This window comes from Lepisma saccharinum, chromosome 7 (genome assembly GCF_977018435.1).
Source record: "Lepisma saccharinum chromosome 7, izLepSacc3.1, whole genome shotgun sequence".
In the NCBI taxonomy this organism is placed as follows: Eukaryota; Metazoa; Arthropoda; class Insecta; order Zygentoma; family Lepismatidae; genus Lepisma; species Lepisma saccharinum.
In genome coordinates, this window is record NC_139235.1 from 98237800 (window position 1) to 98262307 (window position 24508).

General features: G+C 40.1%; 1 protein-coding gene across 2 annotated transcripts in view; it reads right to left on the reverse strand.

Annotated features, from left to right (window-relative positions):
- Traf4 (TNF receptor associated factor 4) overlaps positions 1–24508 on the reverse strand; it is a 115300-nt gene that overhangs the window by 27559 nt on the left and 63233 nt on the right. For both annotated transcript variants that reach the window (XM_083125723.1, XM_083125722.1), the window contains 2 exons: positions 11832–11936; positions 811–972 (listed from right to left, as the gene is read on the reverse strand). In XM_083125723.1, coding sequence (XP_082981849.1) covers positions 811–972; positions 11832–11936 — 267 coding nt within the window. The remainder of the gene's footprint in view (positions 1–810; positions 973–11831; positions 11937–24508) is intronic.

Here is a 24508-nt window from a genome sequence, read left to right on the forward strand (position 1 = left end):
TTGCATTGAGGTCGTTTTGTAAATAACAGTCTGTCCTACAATTTGTATTGGACTTTTAAGATTTTCGTTTGACTCTTGTAATATACCGAGTAGCCACTCTAGAACCATGATAACATTCAAGTATAATTCCTGTCCTCAAGGCGAATATTCCAAAACTTCAAGGCTACAAGCAAATGTCTTCTCTACTTCAACCTCGCCTCTCACCACCCACACACATACACAAAAAATATATTAACAATATAAAGGGTATGTGTGATTCCAATGTATCCAAAAATTCTAATTCAATTCAATTAAATTGTATGTAAATATACGGAGTTTACATTTGCCATTGCACATACTCAGACTCGAAATATCTATTAACACAAGTCCCAAATGTTACGGGATCTACTAATAATTGATAATTGGATAAGAATTTCAAACTCAAATCAACTTCAAGATGTCTGATCTAACAATAATCTTTCATCTGTCAGATAGTTTGTTCTGCAAAGGACACTACCAAAGTAAACGGTTTGAGGGAATTCTGTGCTATTTTCCACGAAGCTTTATTTTCCTTCTTACATAAAAATAAAAGCTAAACTGTGAAAAACGTGCCTCAGGGCATTTATAAATACGTATATTAAATTCAATGGGATTTGGATTATTAAAAGTTGCAATTTTCACGTCTACGGAGAAAAATTCGCGCATATATATGCATTGTTCACAGTGTATATTTCGAGATCAGACATTTAGAACTGACTAGAGACAGTGTCAAGTCTTCATAGCAATCGACTGTTCGCTCTTTTCCCCAAGCGACGAAATGAGAAGCCTTACCTCGAGGGTTTGTCCCGTGAAGTCCTTCCCGCAGAAGTCGCACCTGGCCCTCCTCTGGGGACACGTGTACTTGAGATGGTCCTCCATCACCACCCTCGGGATCATCGCTCCACATTGGTTGGTGCACGGCATCGCATCGTGCTTGCACGTGTTCAGATGCGCCTGGAAGAAAAAGTGGAATTCATTTCTCTGCAAGGAATTGCACTGTACACAATAACAATTATCGTTAGGAAAAATATATGTACAAACGAGGGTTGAGTCAAAAATTATCACCAGAAATTAGTCGAGAGTAAAATAGGAGGACATTAAATTAGGAGACGTTATGACAAAAGAGACAACGGGGAAAATAGCATATTTGAAAAGAATATGCACTGAATTTGATCAGTGGCGTAGGAACGTTGGGAGGGAGGTACAAAATTGATCTCCACACACATACACATAAAAACACAGTATTTATACACAAACACACAAACATACATACATGGGGGAATAAAAAATCAATTTAGAACAGCAGACATGAATTTTTATTTAATCGAAGGTTTTGATAAATAAGTTTTTTTTTTTTTTTTAAGTCAGAAGTTTGTAATATGAAAGTCACGAAAAGACACACATCTATTCATAATGCAGAGTGCGATTTGAAAGGGGAGTTCCAGTTCATTTCAGTTAATTTTAGAGTCCCGTAAAAATACCACAATTTTTGGGGGTACAATGTAATGAAAACAATTCTTGAAGTTCATGCATCTCCCTGTTTAAAATCGTGAGGAAAGACTCGAGCATTCTCCCATGAGCTGTTTTTCTTCTGTGCAGCGACTGGAAGGAGTTTATTATGTGCAGTGACCGGAAGAACAATCGAGAAGCTCCACTCCCTATCACGCGACCTGAGCAACAAAAGACTGAAGATTGCATCTTCACACGAAGAGCTTTTGTGGGTCCTCAACCAAGCGAAGCTCTGGGCTGTGGTCGCCGAACGCAGTCCCTGCATAAGAAAACACATCGGCCGTTGCAAAGTCATTTTCGAAATTCCTCTCCAGTCGAAAAACCCTTCAGGGTGTCTACCAAAATAACACAAAATTCTTGACATTTTCATGATATTTTTTTCTCGACTTTTTCGTTTTCCTTCATTTTTATTTCTACGGCCCCGACTTAGGTGAAGTTGGAAATTAGCAATTAAGAAAGTAAATACTTTTTATTTAATTAAAAAAGCCTGTATTAGACGAAAAATTAGTTGTACGTTAATAAGAGAATTAGACTTGTTTTATGTATTAATGCATGTAATAATTGATGTTCCCTTCCATGTAGTACACCCTGGACTGCATTTGGCAGACTAGCTAGACTAGCCAGGATAATATTTTTGGGATCGTGTTGGTCCCTATATGTATGTGATTGTCCCTTCATCAATCTTACCTTGCTCCCATTCATCGTAATCTTCGCGATTAGCCAAAGGGGCAGAAGTCAGTCATTCTTGGCCACATGAATAATTTCTTGACTTTTTCTTGACTTTCTTGACTGGTAGACAGACACCCTGCTCTTGTGAGGTTCGCTTTCACAGTTTTATTATATTTACAAATACTATATCTGTAATAGATATTTTCTATTGTATGCGACTAGACAACAGCGAAAACAACCATGCAAAGATGCACTTGAATTTTCTAGCACGAATACCGATGTAGTTTTTCAGAATTTGGGATATCATGGAGTTTTTTCAGAAAAGGAGACACATTTTAGAAGACAACCCCCTGCTGCGGCGTTAAAGGTGTGGTTCCATTTCATCCCAGCGTCTGGGTGGAATTCGAATTTTAAAATGCATTTCAGGGCATTTTGTGTAACCTTAGCATTACGGTGGGTACTTCATCATAACACCAGAAAAAAAAAACGTTGCACAGGTGTCTCGGAAATCTTTTTGTTAAAACTTATGTTAGAGATATGAACTTCTCAAATACTAAAATTAAAACATGCTTTATATTATCATCCCTATGATAAGAACTATGCAAAGGTTGGACTGGTTCTTGTTTTCGAAACATTGATTGGTGGTTTGCTAGAACAGCGTGCAGTGAAACCAAAAGTGTATGTGTTCGAAGTTTCGGCAAACTAAGAGTATTTTCTGTGTTGCTTCCTCACCTACTTCATTCATTCTCATCACCTGAGGTAAAAATCCTCAAGGCTGAGATTTCTTTTAGTTTTTAAGTGCACTTTATGCACAGAAAGGCTAATCGGGACTGGAACTACAGTCTAAAGTAGGATCCGAACCACTGTGTGCCTCCACCTGGTATCGAACCCGGGACCCCTTGATTACAAGGCGACGACGTTACCAATGCGCCATTGAGGACACCCCTCCTGCATGTTGAGGTCTGGGGACCTTGGAGGTCACCTAGCACGCAAATGGCGATTTATCCAATGAACTTTTCTTTTCTATCATCGGCTAACGTAGCACCGTAATGAGGCAACACCTCATCTTGCTGAAAATTGTTGATGGGAGACTTATTTTGCGGCATGTAAGCATACCGATTTCTCCGTAAGAAAATAGGTCTGAAAACCTGAAAGAAATAAAGGAAGACTTGTAATCTGAGAATTATGGCTTTGTAGCTGTTGTAGAACCCCAGAAACTCGACGAGCGACAAACGAAAGCTGCGAATGTTCCCACGTGAAGGCAGGGAAAGTTACGGCCTTTCAAGGGCAGGAGCTCCCATCGTGGGTCGCTTCCTGCAAAAGCCCAGAACAATGGGACGAGAGGAATGTCGGGTGTTTTACGAAGGCATTCACCTGAAATTCCAGCTCGGAACACGAAAGAAACTTTATGGATGATGATGAGTGATCCTTAGATGAAATTGATGAAGGGACGCTCGCAAAGAATACTCGAACCCCTGAAATTCAGTGACCAGTTAATGTGTTCCGCCACTGAGTCGCCAACTACGCGGTGAATGCCACAAAACACAAGTCTCATTGTCGACGATATTGATAAATTTTCATCCATAACACCAGTTGCTTTATTTCCGTTACATTTTAAGATGCAAAGTATCGTTTCGTGCTGTTTCAGATGCCAATGGAATATCTGACAACACATCGGATTATTACGAAAGTCACAGTACATGCACAGATTGTACCAGGATGTACGCAGGGTGCGAAATCATGGGGAGACGGGAGGGATTTCCCCCCACGAACAATCTTGGCCTCAAAAATCCCCCATCAAAAATTTTCGGGGGTAGATAAACAATTACTTTTAATTTCAAATATACTGTACTAAGAATAATATCGAATACATATACAAATTAGTGTAGTTGTGAGTATTGAATTCTCTCTCAAGAGATCGTTAACAAATCTACATCAATACACACAATAAAAGTAAAACAAGAATGCAGAACAATAATAACTATGAAATATAATTTATTTATATTAACATACAGCAAAAACTTAATAAAAACTTACACATAATAAAGCCACCAATTATTTCATAATTTATTAACATCTTTAATCAGTTAGTAGGAGACGTAGTTTGCTACTTTATAATATTAATATCTGATATATTTAAAAGTAACAAATTTATTTATTTTTGGGTAATTAATAATAATAATATATTTTAAATTAGTAATTTAATTTAGTAATTTATTTTTACTTTTAATAACATTATAAATATGTATATCGTATAATTTATATGTATGTTTTGTGGGGAGGGGGTTTGTAGATTAACATCTATCTCTCCCTCCCCACCAGTCTTAAATTATTTCGCACCCTGACTGTCCGCTTGCGTTAGTCGAGACCATTGATGAAAGTGCGCATGCGCAAACTAACTACATAACTAAATGTACAGAGGAACAATAATTGGGTGGGAGAGCTCCTGCATATTTTTTTTCGAGGGGGTGAATGTTTTCTAATTTGTTCAAGTACAGGAAAATAAAATGATATTGAGAGCCAATCACTGCCTACGCAACGTGTGAAACAACTTGTCTTGTGAGATTTTTTCCCCAAGCTGAGATTATGGAGGTTTCGTTGGTCCTGGCATATAATTTCAAATTCTTGAAGTCAATTGTCTTTTCTCCTACTCTTACATATTTAACGTGCAACTTAAATTGTTGTAGAGATAGAGTTAAATTGAGTTGCAGTCAGTGTTGTTAAAGGTCCAGAAATTTTAATAAATTCAATTCCGGTTCAGGAGAGAAAAACAGTAGGCGTCAATGGGTTCTGGACCGTAAAGAACCTTTTCATCTGGAATTTCAATTCGGTCGAGGAACTTTTCTTGCAGACCAATTTAAATACGGTCCAGGAACTTTTTTTTTTTTTTTTCAAGAAAAACAATACGCAACTTGGACCGAATTTAAATTGTGCGAGAAAAAAGGTTCCGGTCCTGACCGTTGCAATTTTTTCCTTGAGCATATTCTCCAAAATATGCTGATTTTCTTGAATTACGGCTAAGGTGGGTTGTTCTGAAGAGGATAAAGTAGGTAAGTGCACTGGCGTTCGCAGAGGGGGTTGATGGGGCTACAGCCCCTTCCGAAAAACTCATGAAAACCAAGACTCGTGATTGCCATTTTAGTGTGTGGAAATATATGAAATACCGTATTGTATATTTCGGCCCCGTAGAAGGCAGCTATGTACACTCACCTCCAGTGGTCGAATTGGGCCAGTATGAGCAGGTATGGCATATCGGTAGTAAATTTTTAAAATTGACATTTATTGGAGCTGATCACACAAGTAGGTACGCAACTCTTTCTTGCACGTTTGAGTTGTACCGTACGGCACTCTGCACTGTTCTCCCACCCCGCCGCCCATGGCCGAGCCCTCCAAGTCGATCATACGTCATGAGAAACGCAACAATAGCGCCGAGAATGTGCTAAAAAGTTCTAAACTGAACTAGAAATCATTTAACATACTCAATCAGTATCGTGTTTAGAATTGTATATAATATTGCCTCTTTAAGTGCCTATTTCTATCCGTTTGGAGTCACGTATTTAGTAAATCCGCACTCTAGTGATAAGTGTAACTTCGACTGAAAACTGGGAAAATACCATGGGCGTCCGGAAGGGGCGGGGCAGGGGGGCCATGGCCCCCCCTGGAAAATGAATATGTACCTAAAAATTATATAATTCACACATAATTTCATTTCAATCAGAGTAATTTATGTTAATTAATATAAATTCGTTGAAGGTTTTTTTACAGGTTTACGGCCAGTGGCGGCAATTAGGGGGCGAGGGAGGCAGTTGCCCCCCAATTTTCACCACTTTTGCCCCCGCACTATGGTAAATCTTATCTTGCCTCCTAGTTTTGCCACCTTGCCCCCCTCCCGGTTTTGGGACCAATCGCCACCACTGGGTTTACCACATGACACAACTTTCAATAAATCACAGTGATCATGCTTGTTAATTTTGTGGCTGATTTTAGTGGTATTAGGAAGTTCTGTAAGGGAGTGGTTTAATGTCTAATACATTATTAGTTTTTATAATTCATACGTGGCACAAATAAAAAAGGAGCTCAATTAGTGGTGATTAAAGAATGAAAATCGATGTATTACTTAAGAAATATAAGATGGGAAAGAAAGGATTATATCAAAAGACAGGTCTGTGCATACGAGCATACCGGCAGATATGTATTTCCAATTCGGCCACTGGTCACCTCACTTAGTACTCCGGCAGTTTGTCTTTTCATACAGCATATTTGCAGATGATACAATTAAACCTACAAGTGTATCAATATACGCTGTATAAAACACATCTTATTACTAAATTCGTACTATCCACCGAAAAGTAATCCTGCGTACGCCAGTGGGTCAGTGTTCCTTCGGTCACCTCGACTGAAGTCGAACGAGCTACCGAAGTGCGGCCGCCACGTCCGAGCAATAGAGGGGAACAATTATAGAAGACTGCCTCGTCTTGCGAAGTGCTTCATACGAACAAGCAGGCTAATTTGCTCGCATGCCAGAATTCGTTAATTGCGAAGCTGCAACTGGAGCGAGGGAGGCAAACGCTTCGGTGAATTCTCGTTCGGTGCGACCCATCGCCAGGCATACATCACCAAGAACGCTCTCATTGTTATTATTATTGCTTCTGAATAACAGCTCGCAGTGAATGTTTCAGGCTGTAACTGACACATGTAGGTCTCCTACGTTCGGATATAAAAACGCTATCTTACAGCTAATTGCACTGTTGTCAACGCTACCTTCAAATTAAAATTATTATCTTTTCTGTAACTGTATTTTCCATGGACGTCCGCAGGATTTTTCCAGGGAGGGGCGAGCAAGGTAATTTTTTCCAGGGGGGCAAAGGACATATATTTTCCTCCAAAGTAGTGATGCCCCCTCAAAAAACACTGTTTCAGTCTGAAATTATCATGTTCCTTCAACGAATTTATAATAATTAACATAAATTACTCTGATTGAAATGAAATTATGTGTGAATTATATAATTTTTAGGTACACATTCATTTTTCAGGGGGGGCCATGGCCCCCCTGCCCCCCCCCCTTCCGGACGCCCATGGTATTTTCCCAGTTTTCAGTCGAAGTTACACTTATCACTAGAGTGCGGATTTACTAAATACGTGACTCCAAACGGATAGAAATAGGCACTTAAAGAGGCAATTTAGGATAAACAAGTGCCGAAATAGGCGGTGGGCATGAGCTAGTTTTCAATTTGTTTAGTCAACTGCACACTCATTGACTTTAATTTTTGTATTCTCTTGCATTTTTTTTTCGTTCCCTTTTATCATTGCAACGCTAGTTATGGATGGTGGTTAAATTTAACCAAGAAAATGCAGTGTACTGTGAGGACAGGCAGAGCAGGGAATAAAAGCAACAAGTTTCAAAAAGGCAATTTTTGCAAAGGTGTTGCAATATATGCACTAAAGCTTAGAATGTATATTATTCGTTATGAGGCTCAAACCAATAGGAAAGGAACTAAAGATATTGAAGCGTATGCTTTAGTGAAAAGAAAACTAAATTTTTCAGAACTTTTATACCACGCCTGCCCAACGGTGTGCCTTGTTTTCAGATTTTCCAGGCATTGATGATTGGAATTCTCGTTCCTGGAGAAATGTTGACAAATATCTTGAAGAGAAGCTTTGTAATGGCATTTTAATTGTGTGTATTATTAGAATAATTAAATCAAGAAGATGGGCAGGCCATGTGGCACGAATGGGAGAGGAGAGAAGAGTTTACAGGATTCTTGTTGGGAAACCTGATGTAAGAGACCTGTAGGAAGCCCAAAAAGAAGATGGACCTAAAGGAAATGGGTAAGGATGGAAAAGAGTGAATGGATCTTGCCCCCGATAGGGACAGATGGAAGGCTCGTGTTGCTGTAGCGATAAACCTTCGGATTTAAGAAGACTAGAGAGTTAGTTAGTAGAGAAATTATGCATAAAAACTAGTTTTCTCGAACACCCACAAGTTTATTTAAAGGTTGTTTTGAAACATTTTATGCACACACAGGCTAATGAGGAGTTAATTTTTTCAATCGTTTTGTACGTACGTAGTTCCAAACAAAAGGATATGCAAGGCGAGAGTTTTGTTTGCCTCGAACTGCAAAGGACTGACGAGCAGACAGTAATTGTACAGAAAATTGAACATGGTCCCATTGATAAAACAGGGTCGCTTTTTTTCGGCAAACAGTGCAAGACGTAATTGATGGCAGACCGAACAATGCGTCGTGGAATACAAAGCAAGTTGCATCTTGCCATTGTCCGTGGATGACTTTGCAGAAGCCTTTGGTTAGGCAATGCCTCGCCTCGCCTATCGCTTCTTCACGACCCACATTGTCTTCCTCCCCTCCACGCTCAGCTCGTGCCTTCCATGGCAGACCTTCCACTCGATGACCTCGTGCACTCGCGACAAGGGTGGCTCTGCTGGGATTTTTCGGGACGGTGCCACGATGCAGCTCTCCGAAATAATTATTCGTGACGGATAAATGTCTCGACTTGCAACAGGGTGCCTACCAAAATAACATAGCCAAGATTCTTGACTTTTTCCTGACTTTTTTCCGTTTTTCTTCACCTGTTTCTTTTCGTTTTTTCTTAACCTTTATTTATTCGACCTCTTCTTACGTAAAGTTGGAAATTAGCAATTAAGAAAATAAATATTTATTTAATGAAAAACCCCTACGAAAAGGCCAGTTAAGATGAAAACTGAAGCTGTATTTAACAAGAGAATTAGACTTGCTTTGTCTATTATCATGGGCGTCCGGAAAGGGGGGGGCAAGGGGGGCCGTGGCCCCCCCTGGAAAATGAAAGTCAACCAAAAAAAATGTATTTCACACATATAATTTCATTTTAGCCACAATAATATGTGTTAATTATTGCATGAACACCATAAATTCAAATTTAAGCAATGTTTTTTACGGAACAACACTATTTTTGGGCAAAATTTGCCTTCGTTTGCCCCCCCCCTGGAAAAAAATACCTTCCTTGCCCCTCCCTGGAAAAAATCCTGCGGACGTCCATGTCTATTATGCTTCCTGGACTGCATTTGGCAGACTAGCGACGCTCTGGCATCTGGACTCACGGCCAGTATAATCTTATGTGGTGTTTATGCTGCCATCCCTATATGCTTGCGACTGTCCCTTCATCCATCTTATCTCACCACCATTCATCCTCATCTTCGCGATTAGCCAAAGGGGGAGAAAAGTGGAGTAAAATAAACTAAAACAATCAATCAATAATTGTGATAGCAAATATTGTTGACCACTAGTATAATTCCTAGACTTTTTATTGAATTCTTGACCTATTTGTTGATTTCTTTGCCTTTTCTTGACTGGTAGACACCCTGTGCAAAGAAAACTCAGAAATATCAAGAAAGAAGATACTTCGAGTGGAATTCAGAAGGAGATTCACTGCAGAAGACAATTAACTCAAAATTTTAAATATTTTCTCAAATAAACAATAAATTGTCCACTTGTTCAATTTAAATGCAATTTTCTTCCTCGCTTACGTTCTTTATTATACCGCGTTTGTTAGAACCTGTCCCCTTTCCCGCACTAGCGATCGCTCGACAGTTTCGGTGCCAATGAGAAACGAGGAAAAAATCGTCTGCTGGGCAGCGAGGAGCGAATGGAAGCCAGAAGAGAGGCGCTTACGTAGACGCTGTTACGACGTTGCGTATTTTAATTGGCTGCCTGGCTTTGACTTTCCCCAGCACGGAGAAAAGCCAGCGAACAGCTAGCGCGGGAACCGGGACAGGTTGTAACAAACGCGGTATAGCTGCAGCTCTGTGTCTGTAAATTGTTATCTCATCTATTCATTACCGCAGAAAATAGTTTTTGCATTATAAATTTATCTAAACTATTTTTTTCGCTGGTAACATCCTACGTATTAATAATTATTATAAAGATGTAATTTCACACTACTTAAACCTGAATACCTCAACTGAAATTTATCAAGGAATAAAATAGACAAAAAAATCCGTTTATTTCAAGAGGTTTAAAAACGGTGACAAAAATAAGCTGGTGCTAAGTTTGCATATGTTACAAGTGCACATGTTTCTTAGCTGACGTTCGGAATTTTTCAGCAATGGGTAAGGAGTTGATGCAGTTCAATCAGAACAGATCACTTGCCCTTGACATCATTCTTGTTTTATCCTCCCATGGTGTGAAATCCTGTGCAGTTCGACTTTCTGATAAATTGGTAAACTGCATCTTTATAACGACTGTGGAAAGCCCAGCATGTAGGGACAATAATTAACGTTAGGAATGTAGTACAATGTTCTTCAAACTTTGCTTCCATCTCTGTGCAAAGGCCTGCCATGCAAACGTGTACCTGCGACATTCAGCTGATAAGAGATCTTTGCGACACCCTTTAGGCAGAGGAACCGCCAGTTTCACTTCCTGCGATTGTTTCCAGGAGCTCCTCGGGGGGAAAGTCGCTCGGTCGGACGTCAGAAGACAAAACATGAAAGTTTACTCAAGATGTTGGTTTTAGTGGCTGCGGCAGGCGTTTCGGAGATTAGATCCTGATTGACAAAGCGTTGCTTTCCCTCTGCCTCCGTTTCCTGCTCTTCGGAAACGATTTATGCTCAAGGATTTTTTCCCTTGTTTACTTTCCTATTGTTCCTGCTCGTAATTAGGGCTGACTGAAATCCCTGTTTCCTCACGTCAACTTCAAATAATATTCAAGTTGTTTGCGTTGCGATGAGAGTAGATGCACAAATCACATGTAAGAGTCCCATAGTGCTTCTGTGGAGAAGAACCAAAGATACTACTGTAGATCCAAATCTTGGTAACCTATTTCATGAGTTCATCATTTATCCTCATTATTGCAATTAACCTATATAGTTTACCTAATGTGGATAGAAACGAGTACATAAATGCAGGGTTGTTAAAGGTCCAGGAATTTTTAAATAAATTCAATTCCGATCCAGGAGAGAAAATCAGCAAGCGTAAATGGGTTCTGGTACGTAAAGAACCTTGTTGTCTGCAAAATATTTCAATTCGGTCCAGGAACCTTTTATCCGGATCATTTTAAATACGGTCCAAGTTCCGTATTGAAATGAAACAATACGCAACTTGGACCGAATTTAAATTGTGTGAGAAAAAAAATCCCTGTCCTGTTGCGAAACACAAAAGAACCCATAAGAATTTATGTGTTCCTGGACCTTAAATAATACTGTAATGAATGTATTGCTTAAGAGCCCCGGCTGTTCTTTGTCCCTTCAAAAATTTCATCATCAGTCATGATTAGCCAAAAGTGTAAGAAAATCGACCTTAACTAAAAACAAAATACTAATAATAAATAATAAATGTGTTGCTTTCCACACCCCTAAAGTCAGTGTCTTTGACTGACTCGAGTACTAGTGAGAAAATGGAAGGAGGCCAAAGAAATAGAGAAGAAAGGAGAAGACATCATGAATTGGAATGGAGGACTCAAGATAAACAGGGAATGTAAGAGTGTGTTAGAGAAAGTTGAAAGGATATGAATAAAAGGAAGGAAGGGAAAAAGACGAAGAATGAACAAGGAAGAAAGAGAAGAGAAGAAGACAAGGGGAGGAGGTATTCATGGCTTCCAATAGGTAGGTCACTTTAATCAAAATGCAAAGAAACGCTGCCACTTACTTTGAGTTTCCTCAGCTCGTCCGCCCACGTGCAGCCTTCCTTGTGGTGGATGCAGTAGACCACCGACCCCATGATCGTCTTCTCCGAGTCCGGGTCCGGGTAAATCTGTAAAGACGGAAGGAATTAATAACAAATGGAAATTTGGATGTAACTTATGAAGAAACTTTTTAATTAATCACATAGTTTTTTCCACTTTTTGCTCAGCAAATCCTCATCCGCGAATTAAAGGACCAATGCAGGTCGCAAGAAAGGTCAGTGGTTTAATGGAAGTCGTATGTGGAAGTGGAAATACGTGTGTGTTTGTTCAAAAAGTCTTTGCTTACGCAAGCCTACGTATAACCTTAACAGAAGTTAACAATTTTCATAGCAATTTTCATACAGTTGCACAAAGGCTTTTCATCCTCTGGCATGTTTGAATCGCATGTTCTCCCTTGAACCATTTCTTAATACATAAATTGCATCTTTTTTCTCCAATGCATGGCTTGATTTGAACTACACAATAAAGGGAGAAAACCCCTGACAAGCCCGCTACATTCCGGGGTATAGGGGTATGCGCTTTTCGCCCTTGCCAGGGAGTCAGATTTCTGTGAATTACGGTTCGCCCGTATATCTATTCAGAAACTTTATTTGGGCTTACATGTAAGTGAATACAATATATGTTACAATGATAATTTTGTTCCCGACCTATTCTGGGATCAGTTACACACTCAGTTTTGTACTAACTATTATTTCTTTTTATCTTAACTATAATTGTAAAATTGGAATTAATGATTATGAGTTAAGTAAATTGGTTCAGTTTTGTTTCAGTTCTAGAAATTGTTTGCTTAGGTTTATTTATGATTATTAGAAAATGAGAAATTGTAAATTGGTGTTCCGTCTAACGGATGAGACATCATAATCGGAATTTAGAGTAAATTGTTCCATGTATCAGTGATAGCTATATTGTATTTTTTTTTTAAATTAAGTAAAATAAAGTGGATCAACTAGAATAAAGTTATTTAAGAGGTGAGGTAAAATTTATTTGTAGTTTCGGGATTCAGATTAAGTTTGAGAGTAGTTTTTCATTTATAATTTTTAAATATTTTTTATTTGAGATGCGGAAACCATATTAACTGATCTTTGGAACAGTTCCTATTCATGAACTGTTCATTCATCAAGCATTCGCGAACTGGTCTCTAACCGCCATTACACTGAGGCCTTCCGCTTTAGTCAAGGGTCATTTGTTCTTCACCGAGCGTGAAGCAATCTCAGGTTTAAATACGACTGCCGTGCTTTAATAAGTCTATTTATACTCAAGGCCTTCGGCTGAAGTCATCTGTGTTTGCTGTCACGGAGGATTTCAGGGCCATCGTGGGAGGAGAGGAGAGCGTTTGCAAAAGCTTCCTTCCGAGTGATTCGCGAGTCAGCATCCACGGTGGCTGAGACGAAGAATACTGAATATTGTTTGCGTAGCGATGGCAAATTATACAAATTTTCTCGAAACAAAGGACCTAATTCATATCAAGCTGAAATTTGGGATATAACTTCTTTATAGTATTAACAACAACATATCAAAAGTCCCAGGTGATTACCTTTGCGCTAAGGCCGCCATATTGAAAAATAGCTGACAAATGCACGTTTTCACAAAATAAAGGAACTAATTGATAATACAGTAGCTTGGGTAACAGTAGTAACATCAATGAGAACATATTAAGTGTTCTGAAGATCATTGACACGGTATAGGTCAGGCCGCCATATTGGAGGAACAGCGGCACTTTCGTATGCAGAGGGGGCTGAAGGGGTTCCGAACTTTTGAGAAAATCAACATTTTTAAATAAAAGCAGTGAAAAATTTGGGAAATGCCAGAATGGTAAATATAAAATCGACTTAAAATACCCCCCCCCCCAGAGTGTAATTTTTGAGAGTGGAAAGTTTTATAATATATGAAATGTCTTATTGCGTCCCTAGAAAGCAGCTATGCACTATTCACCTTTTACAATTCCATCCCGTCCCGAAAAAAAAAAGTGCGCAAAGCCAGTGAACGACGGATAATTTCAATATTTGGCATAGGAATGGAATTTGGCCAATATGTTTGGTGCCGCAGTAACTCAGTCGATGTCAACCTCCGTGGCGGAGGGCTTAGCACAGCTACCACGGGTTCCGGGTTCGAATCCTGGTTCGATTGATTGAATTGTTGTTTTAAGTCCACTTCATGCACAGAAAGGTATGGACTGGACCTACAGCTTAAGGTGGGATCCGAATCACTATCTGCCTCCACCAGGTATCGAACCTGGGACCCCTTGATTACACTGCGCCATCGGTGAGGCCCTAATCCTGGTTCGAATATGGATGCTTGTGTTTATCCAAAAATAAGAAAAACAGAAAATGTAGTAAAAATTGACGATCTGAGAAAAGTGAATAACGGGGGATACTAATTCTTAGGGGTATTCCTTTAAAAAAAAAAAAAAAAAAAAAGTAGTCAGGGCTTCTGACTACCATGCGAGAACCCGGGTTCGATCCCCGGAGGGGGAGATACGGGAATTTCTCCATCTGTTCAAGCGGTTCCGGCGCCCACCCAGCGTCCTATAAAGTGGGTACCTGGAGCAAACTCTGTTTTTTTATAAAGGCGGCCAGGGTCGTGGTGCTGATCACATCACCCCACCTTCGGCCATGATCAAGAGAGTGTGGGGCCGTAACTCCACACCCCCTATACGCCTTCATGACGTGGTGCAAAGCACAGGGGAGCCCTTAATTTTTTATGTATGGTGTCACGTGTCTCGTTCAGTTCACGAACTAAATCAGATTGGCCACTGTCGTGGACACCACAAAAGACAGACGTGAATCAAAGAGTTCGTCGCTTTGCATCGGTGGCCGTCAACAAAACGTGGTCTTATCTCTTGTTGGGGAAATTAACAACATCAAGGATGGTATCTAAAAGTGGCGAGAAGCGCCCGTCCTTGAAGAACTTCCGACCATCACCTGCCCCGATTCCCACCAGCCATAGGGAGTTTTACTCAACCGAATCCACGTCACACGAAGATTCTCGCCATTGGATCACAACATTTGCATGCTAATCGGAACCTCTCAAGGAAAACTTTCTCTCTGTCACCTCTCTTACGACGAGGATTCCATGCGCCTCCCCGATGGCGTAGCGGTGACGACGTTGCCTTGTAATGAAGGGGTACCTGGTTCGAAACCCGGTGCAGGAACATGCTGATCCAGATACCACTTTACACTGTAGGTCCAGTTTCGATTAGCCTATCTGCGTAAAATGAACGTAAAACAAACTTCAAATATATCTACTGAGCAGTGGCGTATGCTGAGTGCAAGATCAGGCTATCTCACTAATTACTATGACACGAAGGTCATACGAACTTCGCCCCTTGTGTTAATTAGATGGATTGCATGGAACTCCTGGAATGATTTTCTGGAAGGTACATTCCAAAAGTGCTATATTTAGATAACGAGGAGATGCAGGAGTGTGGCTTCTCCGTCAACGAGATGATCCCTCCGGCACCATCTTTCCTGTTTTCACCAGCAAGATCTTACGGCCGAGGCTGAAGGAAATGGAACACGTTTGGGAATTATTCTTTTCCTCCTCGGGGCCTTCCTCTCCATTTACATTCAACGGACGTTTATTACAGCAACCTTCAGGAACTCCTCGCAAATGATTTGAATCGGCTGAAGTAAACGGCGAACCCTTGTGCATTTCATACTTTAATTCGTTTTTTCTCCCTCATTGGGCAAATCGCAACGATGATGATTAGATGACGTTGATTAAAGGACCTGGAACCTTCGGTACTGGGATTGTTTGATTGTTTTAAGTCCACTTTTTCATAGAAAGGATAATCGGGACTGGACCTACAGTTTACGAGTAACCAACCACTGTGCCTTGATTACAAGGCGATGACGTTACCACTAAGCCAGCAGGGAGGCCCCGGTAGTAGGCTTGTGAACCGATCCCTCGACACGTTTTGCCACCGAGGTGGCCGCCTCACTGCATTATTAATTTTGTTTATCTTGCGCAACTTTTGGGTAATTGTGAAGATGAGAATGATGAAAAAACATCCATGCCCAGGCTGGGATTCGAACCCGGAACCTGACTGCATGAGAACGAGTATGTATTTATTAAAATAATACTACAAATTTTGTAGAGTTCAAACATTGCAGCTTACTTGTAAGTTACTGCGTGCACAAAAGGCATTTTAAACTATTCTCTGTCTGTTGTAAGATTGAAGTCTATGTAAACACGCGACTGTGTGAAATGCAAAAGGATATTCGAATGGCAGATGGGCACGAGTGCGTGTAGGAAAATACTCCATCTGATAAAGGCACATCACTCAACGTATCTGCTATAGTGAAGATGTGCGATCTTATACTATGAGCTGTTCTTTTTAAGCCCACTTTATGCACAGAAAGGCTAATCGGGACTGGACCTACAGTTTAAAGTGGGATCCGAACCACTATATGCCTCCACCAGGTATCGAACCCGGGACCCCTTCATTACAAGGCGACGAAGCTATCACTGCGCCATCATGTGATCATGTTTTCAATGTGTGTGTGTGTGACTGTGTATGTATGTATGTATGCGCATGTGTGTGTGTGTGGAGGGGATGCGCGCGCGAGTACATCTTATTTGTCCGTTTTCGTTTTTCTCTGTTGATATGCTGATATAAATTGGATTCTTTTTTCTTCAGGATTTTTGGAATAAATAAATAAAAATAAACATTTACTTCGTTCTTACAATGAATGGGGGAATACATTTTCTGCAGTAACTGAAACCGGGAGTGCAGATTATACTCTTTCATAATGTTCTTTTTGAAGATATGCATATTATTCTCCCCTGAATAGGCTTTCAAAGAAAGACGGGCAAACAATACTCTATGAATTTATTGGTCTCGCATAGTTTTCCAGATGTGAGGTTCAGTGAGTAATGGGCGTAAGCAGAGGCACGGCCAACTGTGGGATTCTTAAGGAATTGGGACTGAATAGAGGCGCGGTACAACCACGGATGAGGGTTGTTAAATATTGGATGCGATTATCACAAGAGGGCCAAACTACGCTGAGGGGACAATGTTTGGAAATACAGACAAGAGAGGATAACGTTTACAGCTGGGGCCTGGAAGTGAAAAATCTCTTATATAATAGCGGAATGGGTTGGGTATGGGAAGAGGGAGGAAGGGGGGGGGGGCATCTCAACAGAAAATCAAATCAGGGACAGGTTACTCGACATAGACAGACAAGAAATAATAGCAGACTGCCAAACAAAGACCTCAATCAGGGAACAGCTAAGAGTAAGAGAATGGGGGAAAGCGAAATATATCCAGGTTGTGGGGAAAAATGAAATGGTTCAGATTAGGGGGATGGAAGCAACTAAGAAAGAGAAACGAAGCAGGGGAAACGATATGTCCTTTGTGCGATGGGGAGGAGACGGACAAGCATATCCTACTGAACTGCCCTTCTACACGTGACCTAACGGACAAATGGATGACAAACTTAACAGGGAGGAAGGTGATAGAAGTGGTAGACGACAGAATAAAGATAAAGGAAGCGGGGCAGCTAGTGGGGAAATACCTGGGAGAAGTAAGAGAACGGCGGGGGAAAGCTATTAGAGAAGGCAGCGAAATGAGTGATCATGCCCCAGACGAGCCATCTTTATAGTGTAAGTGTGTGTAAAGCAAAATGTATTCGTGTTTTGGTGAGAGTGCAGGAAAAGAGAAGTGAGGAGAAAGACTGGAAGAAGAACTGCCGAGGGAGGGGAAGAATGTGTATATAAAGGACAAAGTAAGATACAGCTTAAAAGAAAACTAAATGTAACAAAATAGTGTAGAAAAATCAAAAAATATGTAGTGCGTACTACAGCCTATGGCTCGCACAAAAAGAAAATAAATCTAATCTGATCTAGTGCATGCACACGTGGCAACTGGAAAAGACGCACTTTCTTTGAAATAGCTTCCAGCCTTTTCTGCTCGTATATGGTTTCAATTTTCGAGCATCCCAAAAGCCGTGTTCCATCTGGATTAAAGCAGAATCCAGCTACAATAGCAGCGCCACATGTGTTGTCTTTTGTCATTTCCTTTTGTCGCAGCCAGGTACGCAGCCTCAGGTCAAGTCGCTCTGCGTTCATTTCACTGCTCGGCTTCTGCTCACATTTGGAGTCTTCCGCCTCACAATGGCTTCAGGTGAATCACCGCAAATTGTCCACTCCGCGTGCACGACGAAACAAAGTTCTTGCTACTATTGTTATCTGCAACTGAGGCACGTGGTGTGCAGATGTTGAAAAGCTGAGGACTTTACTTCCACGGAAAGCCACAGACACGAATCTTGCGCTGGGAGAGGTAAACATTTCTTTTGTCGCAATCGATGGGTGGTTGTCGTTGAGTTTATTTTAGTCACTCGCCCCACTTACAGAGTTCAATTAGTGACTGTCTCTGTTGAAAAGGCCGTCAACAGAATTTTTCCCAGCAAGAAGCACCCGATGCATTTTCCAAAACTTTCCTTCCTACCCACTCAAACATTGAATTCTGACATTCTTAAAACATTCCCATGGAAGCTCGCAGAAAATTTCGTATGGGGAGTCAACATCGAAATCGGCATCCAAAGGCAGAAAGTACGCGTGGAAAAGAGAGAAGTGGAAATAAAATTATTCGTAAAAACAGAAAGGGGAAGGATGAGGGAGAAGAAAGAAAGTGAAGAAAAGAAGAAGAAGAGAGATACTGGGGGAGAGAAAGCAAAAGAAGCGATAGAGAAAAGAGGAAATAATGAAGAGAAACAGGAACAGATAGCGAGAGGGAAACTACAAACTAAGGAATGCAAAAAGAAAAAAGCTAGAGAGAGAAAAGATGCGAAGGAAAAATAAAGAAATTAGGGACAGAAAGAAAAGATGGGAAAGGATAAAAGAGAGGCAGACAGTGAGAGGGAAACTAGAAACTAAAATATACGAAGCTACAGAGAGGAAAAGGGAGAGACGAAGTAAAGAACAGGAACGGTTTCAAATGCCCAAGAAAAGAGGGACTACACGAGTACACGATAACCAAGACGAAAAGCTAGGGAATGAAAAGTAAAAGCAGAGGGAAAGGGATTAAAAGGGAAGACGGGTAACAAGGACAGAGCAATTCATTCCCACCACATTTGACCTTTCCTGCCGTTACTCATGAACGTTCCTGTTTCTTGTATTCGTCTTTTACTTCGTGTTCTCTTCCGATGAGCATGAATTATTTTGTTTCTTTCCATACAACTCTTCATTGTTTTTACTCCCGCTCTTTTTCTTACAGAACGAAGAGATAATTTGTTCCATTTTTAACAAATGAGTCACGAACAGTAATTGTTATATTTACTTGCTTCGTGGCTCATTTGTTAAAAATGGAACAAATTATCTCTTTGTAAGAAAAAGTGCGAGAGTAAAAGAATGAGTTGTATGGGAAGAAAGATAACGTTTCCTCGAAACACAGATTTCGTGATATGCAATATTCGCCTATGGGAAAATTCTATATTTTTGATTGTAGCATCAGATTTCAATATTGCCGAGATTAGAAAGACAATTTTTTTTTTTTCGTTCGGCCTTTTTCCCAAGGTTGTCGAGAATTCTGAAGGGTTCATTTGCATGTTTGCTGAAGTCTGGCAACCCTGCTCGAAGCAGCTGTCTGCTGAGGGGGCGGGGGCTGAATTGAGGGAGGCGAAGAAGATCACCACATGTTTAAAGGTCGCTTGTAACCTTGAAACCCTTTGGCGGGGAAGGGATATCTCTTTCTGGCCAAAGAAGGTTTTGGCTCATCGATAGAGGCTCCCGCGTTCAATTCGCGACGAGAACACATTCTAGTGTTTAACATTGCACATGCTATAAACAGTTTAACATGGAAAAGTACGTTCTGACGAGGAACACGAGATGCAGTAACCTTCTCCCCATATGGCCTAACCACATTAAATTTTGGCACGAAACTCGACCATGCTAGAGGTACCGTGTTATTACTAGGGAAAGGAACTTTAGGTAATTAAATGTTTTTTCTGCGATAAGATACAGACCCTCATTTTTGCCAAAATTCTGATTATAGCCTTATATGTCAACACAGCAAATTTTATTTTACATAAAAACACATATTTTCCAGTTTTCCGTATGTAAATACATATTTTGCGAATTTTCATTTTAAATACATAAAATCGCTCATTGACTTCATCCACCTCGAAATCCTCGAAGGAAAAATGTTTATAGGCTACTCTGCACCTCTTTCATATCAAGAGTGCTAGGTTTGTTTTGTCTTTGAACACCCTCGCTGGCAGACTTCTGGCACCTCGCCTACGATCCTATTGGGAGAAAATAGCTGTAAGTAGTAGCTGGGGCTGGCTACAAGTAATGATAGCAAGGCTTTTTAATGAAGCAATGCAGCTATTGTGGCCGGAAGGCATAACATTTGACAATGTTCTTCTCCTCGTGACAGATGCTGCAGCTTACATGAAAATAGCTGCAGTAGGCCTTGCCGTTAGCTACCCCAAAATGGTGCACGTTAAATGTGTGGCCCATGCGTTGCATAGAATATGTGAAAAGATAAGAGCTCTTTATCCCAATGTCGATAAACTGGTTTCAAATGGCAAGAAAGTTTTTATCAAGTTGGCTAGAAGAATAGACAATTTTAAACAAAAATGTCCTGAGGTTCCCCTTCCCCCTACACCTGTAGTTACGCGATGGGGCACTTGGTTGGATGCAGATGTTATGCCCAGAAGTTTGAAAAAATTGTATCTGTTGTAAATGATCTCGACAAAGAAGAATTCTGCAAGAACTGTTGATGGAGCCCTCCGTAAAAGTCGAATTGGCATACATCTCAACAAACCTGTCCATTCTCTCTAATTCCATATGAAAGCTTGAATCGTCCGCGAACACTTTGGCAGCTTCCATTGTTAAAGTCCGTATAGTAGAATCGAAACTGCAAGAACTCACTGGATCTAAGTGTCTAAATGTACAGAATTTTTTGGGAAAAAACAAGGTTTTCAAACTTTGTGCCAAATTGCATGTGTTTTGGAAAGTGAAGTAGAGGAAGAGGAAGCTTTGGAAAACTTAAGCGTTAGTGACATTTCGTGATTCAAATATGCAAGAATTGTTTCTTGTGACGTGGAGCGATCTTTCTCACAATATAAGATGCTTTTTAGAGATAATCGTCACAGATTTACAATGGAGAATTTGGAAAAAACTATGGTGATCCACTGCAACTCTTCCAAAAAATTGCTCGCTAAGAGGTAATCATTTAGAAACTAATTTCAGGTGTTTAAAATGCATGTTATAGTTTGTTTTTGTTACCAAATGTTTTTATTTTTGTCACATATTTTCCTGTTTTTATCACATATTTTCAACATTTATGACACATAAAAAATAAATATTTCTGTGTTTTTTAGCACATAAAGTTCCGTTCCCTAGTTATTACAGAAAATTGAAGGTGGCTATGTATTGTATTATTTGCATTTTTGCATATGTGGGTTAATCGTGTTAGGTTAGGAACGCAGTTGGATGAAAGCACACTCGATAACCGATGTCTGGACTTGAAACCGGAACCTGCGGTAGTTAAACCCGTAAGTCAATGTACCCTATAATTTTGACGGCTGTTTGGCTTTGTATGATATACGATATGATGACATCTTTGTTTCTTCTCATGTGCTGGCTGGACGCACTGCATATATTATTTTTGTGCAGTTGTGAAATAAAATTAGTAAAACAAGATTGACAATGGTCTGAGCTGTTAGAGAAAATAAACTTCCATGTAACACAATCTACAGCGAGGAACAGAACACCTTTATACACAAAAACAACAGTAAGAGTTCAGGAATCGTTTCATGAGTTATTCTTAGTGCATGATTTGGACGTATTTTTCGACTCCTATAATGTGATTAGGCGCAAAATTCTGTAAAACTTTATATTTTATTTGATTTGACTGTAAAAGAGTTTTAACCAGTGGTGGCGATTGGTTTGGAAAACTAGATGGGCAAGCTGCCAAAACTGGGGGGGGGGGGGATACAGTTTACTTTCCCTCGTAGAATAGGTTTAGCATAGTGCGGGGACGAAAGTGATAAAAAGTTGGGGGGGGGGCAACTGCACCCCTAATCACCGCCACTGGTTTTAAATATAGACCAGTAGCGTACGCAGGATTTTATCAAGGGTGGTTATGTCTAAAACTTTCTCCAAATTCACATTACCATTGTTTTATTATATTTTAATTGAATAATAATACTCACAATTAATTAATAATACTTATAATGAATTAATTAGCTGAATTACTACTAATAATACTACTAATACCACTACTAATATTAAGTAGTAGAGATCTACATAAATATAGTATTTACGAAAGCAATAGAACGAAATTACTTTCTAGTAATTCGATTTTTATCAAATTCTGGGAGCATTTTATTGAGATTTTTAGATTTTAGATTTATTTTCTTTTGTGCGAGCCATAGGCTGTACGCACTACATATTTTTTGATTTTTCTACACTATTTTGTTACATTTAGTTTTATTTTAAGCTGTATCTTACTTTGTCCTTTATATACACATTCTTCCCCTCCCTCGGCAGTTCTTCTTCCAGTCTTTCTCCTCACTTCTCTTTTCCTGCACTCTCACCAAAACACGAATACATTTTGCTTTACACACACTTACACTATAAAGATGGCTCGTCTGGGGCATGATCACTCATTTCGCTGCCTTCTCTAATAGCTTTCCCCCGCCGTTCTCTTACTTCTCCCAGGTATTTCCCCACTAGCTGCCCCGCTTCCTTTATCTTTATTCTGTCGTCTACCACTTCTATCACCTCCCTCCCTGTTAAGTGTGTCATCCATTTGTCCGTTAGGTCACGTGTAGAAGGGCAGTTCAGTAGGATATGCTTGTCCGTCTCCTCCCCATCGCACAAAGGACATATCGTTTCCCCGGCTTCTTTTCTCTTTCTTAGTTGTTTCCATCCCTCTAATCTGAACCATGCCAGCGCGCCTCTTTCATTTTTCCCCACAACCTGGATATATTTCGCTTTCCCCCATTCTCTTACTCTTAGCTGTTCCCTGATTGAGGTCTTTGTTTGGCAGTCTGCTATTATTTCTTGTCTGTCTATGTCGAGTAACCTGTCCCTGATTTGATTTTCTGTTGAGATGCCCCCCCCCCCTTCCTCCCTCTTCCCATACCCAACCCATTCCGCTATTATATAAGAGATTTTTCACTTCCAGGCCCCAGCTGTAAACGTTATCCTCTCTTGTCTGTATTTCCAAACATTATCCCCTCAGCGTAGTTTGGCCCTCTTGTGATAATCGCATCCAATATTTAACAACCCTCATCCGTGGTTGTACCGCGCCTCTGTTCAGTCCCAATTCCTTAAGAATCCCACAGTTGGCCGTGCCTCTGCTTACGCCCATTACTCTCTTATAAAATTCTGTTTGTATGCCAATTATTGTGTTGTCCCCCCTTAACCCCCACAGTTCTATTCCATAGTTTAATGTACCTAATACTATTGATGAACAGAGGTTTTCAATGACCGGGAAAGGCATTTGAGGTGCCTTATTTATTATCCTTATGACTTGTTCTATTGCAAATTTTGTTTTAGTTTTTCTTGCCCTTATGTGGTGTGTCCAACTCCCTGTCATGGAGAGTGTTGCCCCCAGGTATGTGAAGTTTTTAACCCGCTCGATTAACTCTCCCCCGTATGTCCATGTCTCTTGTCTGCTAAATATGTAGCCATTTTTGAAAGCAATCATTTTGTTTTTTTAATGTTTACCTTCATTTTATATTTGATGCACCCCTCATATATGCTATCTATGCCCCTTTGAAGACCCTCTATTGTCTCGGACAAGATGACTATGTCGTCTGCATACATAAGGACTGGTATACTTTGCACTCCTATACATGGGATAGAATCCTGGTCCATTTTAGTTTCATGCGCTACCCAATCTATGAACAGTGAAAATAGCACTGGTGAAAGGATGCATCCTTGTTTCCTTGTTATAAAATAATTGCCTGGTCAACGAGGTGAGACATTTTAAGGGTGAAGAAAATCCATAAAAACAAGAAAATATATTAAAATAAATTAAAATAAACCAAGTATGGAACTCCTTCAAGAAGCTGCTGTGGTCTGGTCGGTAGAGCGTCTGACAACCACGCGAGAGATCCGGGTTCGATTCCCGGAATTGGTTGGATTTTTTCCGACTTCTTCCCCGCATAAATGTCCCCGATAATTCGTATCTGGATGGTCTCGCTGTTCTTACCAACAAAACATTTTACAATAGTTAAGCTTATTGTCGTTTGAATAATTGTCTAGTCAACAAGGTGAGACATTTTAAAGAGAGACATTCAAACGTGTTGCGGGAAGACAGGCTGGTGACTGTATTCTTGTCCGCCTAGCCTTTGTCTATACATTAGCCACTTACAACGAACCATGAACTTTCTTTAGTTAATTATCATTGTTCACACAAAAAAATACATGTTCATTGAACACTGGCGTACGTATAGAGGAGTGGCGATGGGGTTACAGCCCCAACCGACATTTTGAGAAAATGAGAATTTTTTAAAGAAAATACGTTAAGAACTTTAAAAAATCAAAATGTGTAAATGCGAAACCTCTTTTCAAATGAGTCCCGATTACCATTTTTGAATACAATTTTAATAGACTCAAAAGCTCGAAAAATACGAAATATTTTATTATGCATCCTGCCCTCCAAAATGAAGCAATTCCACAT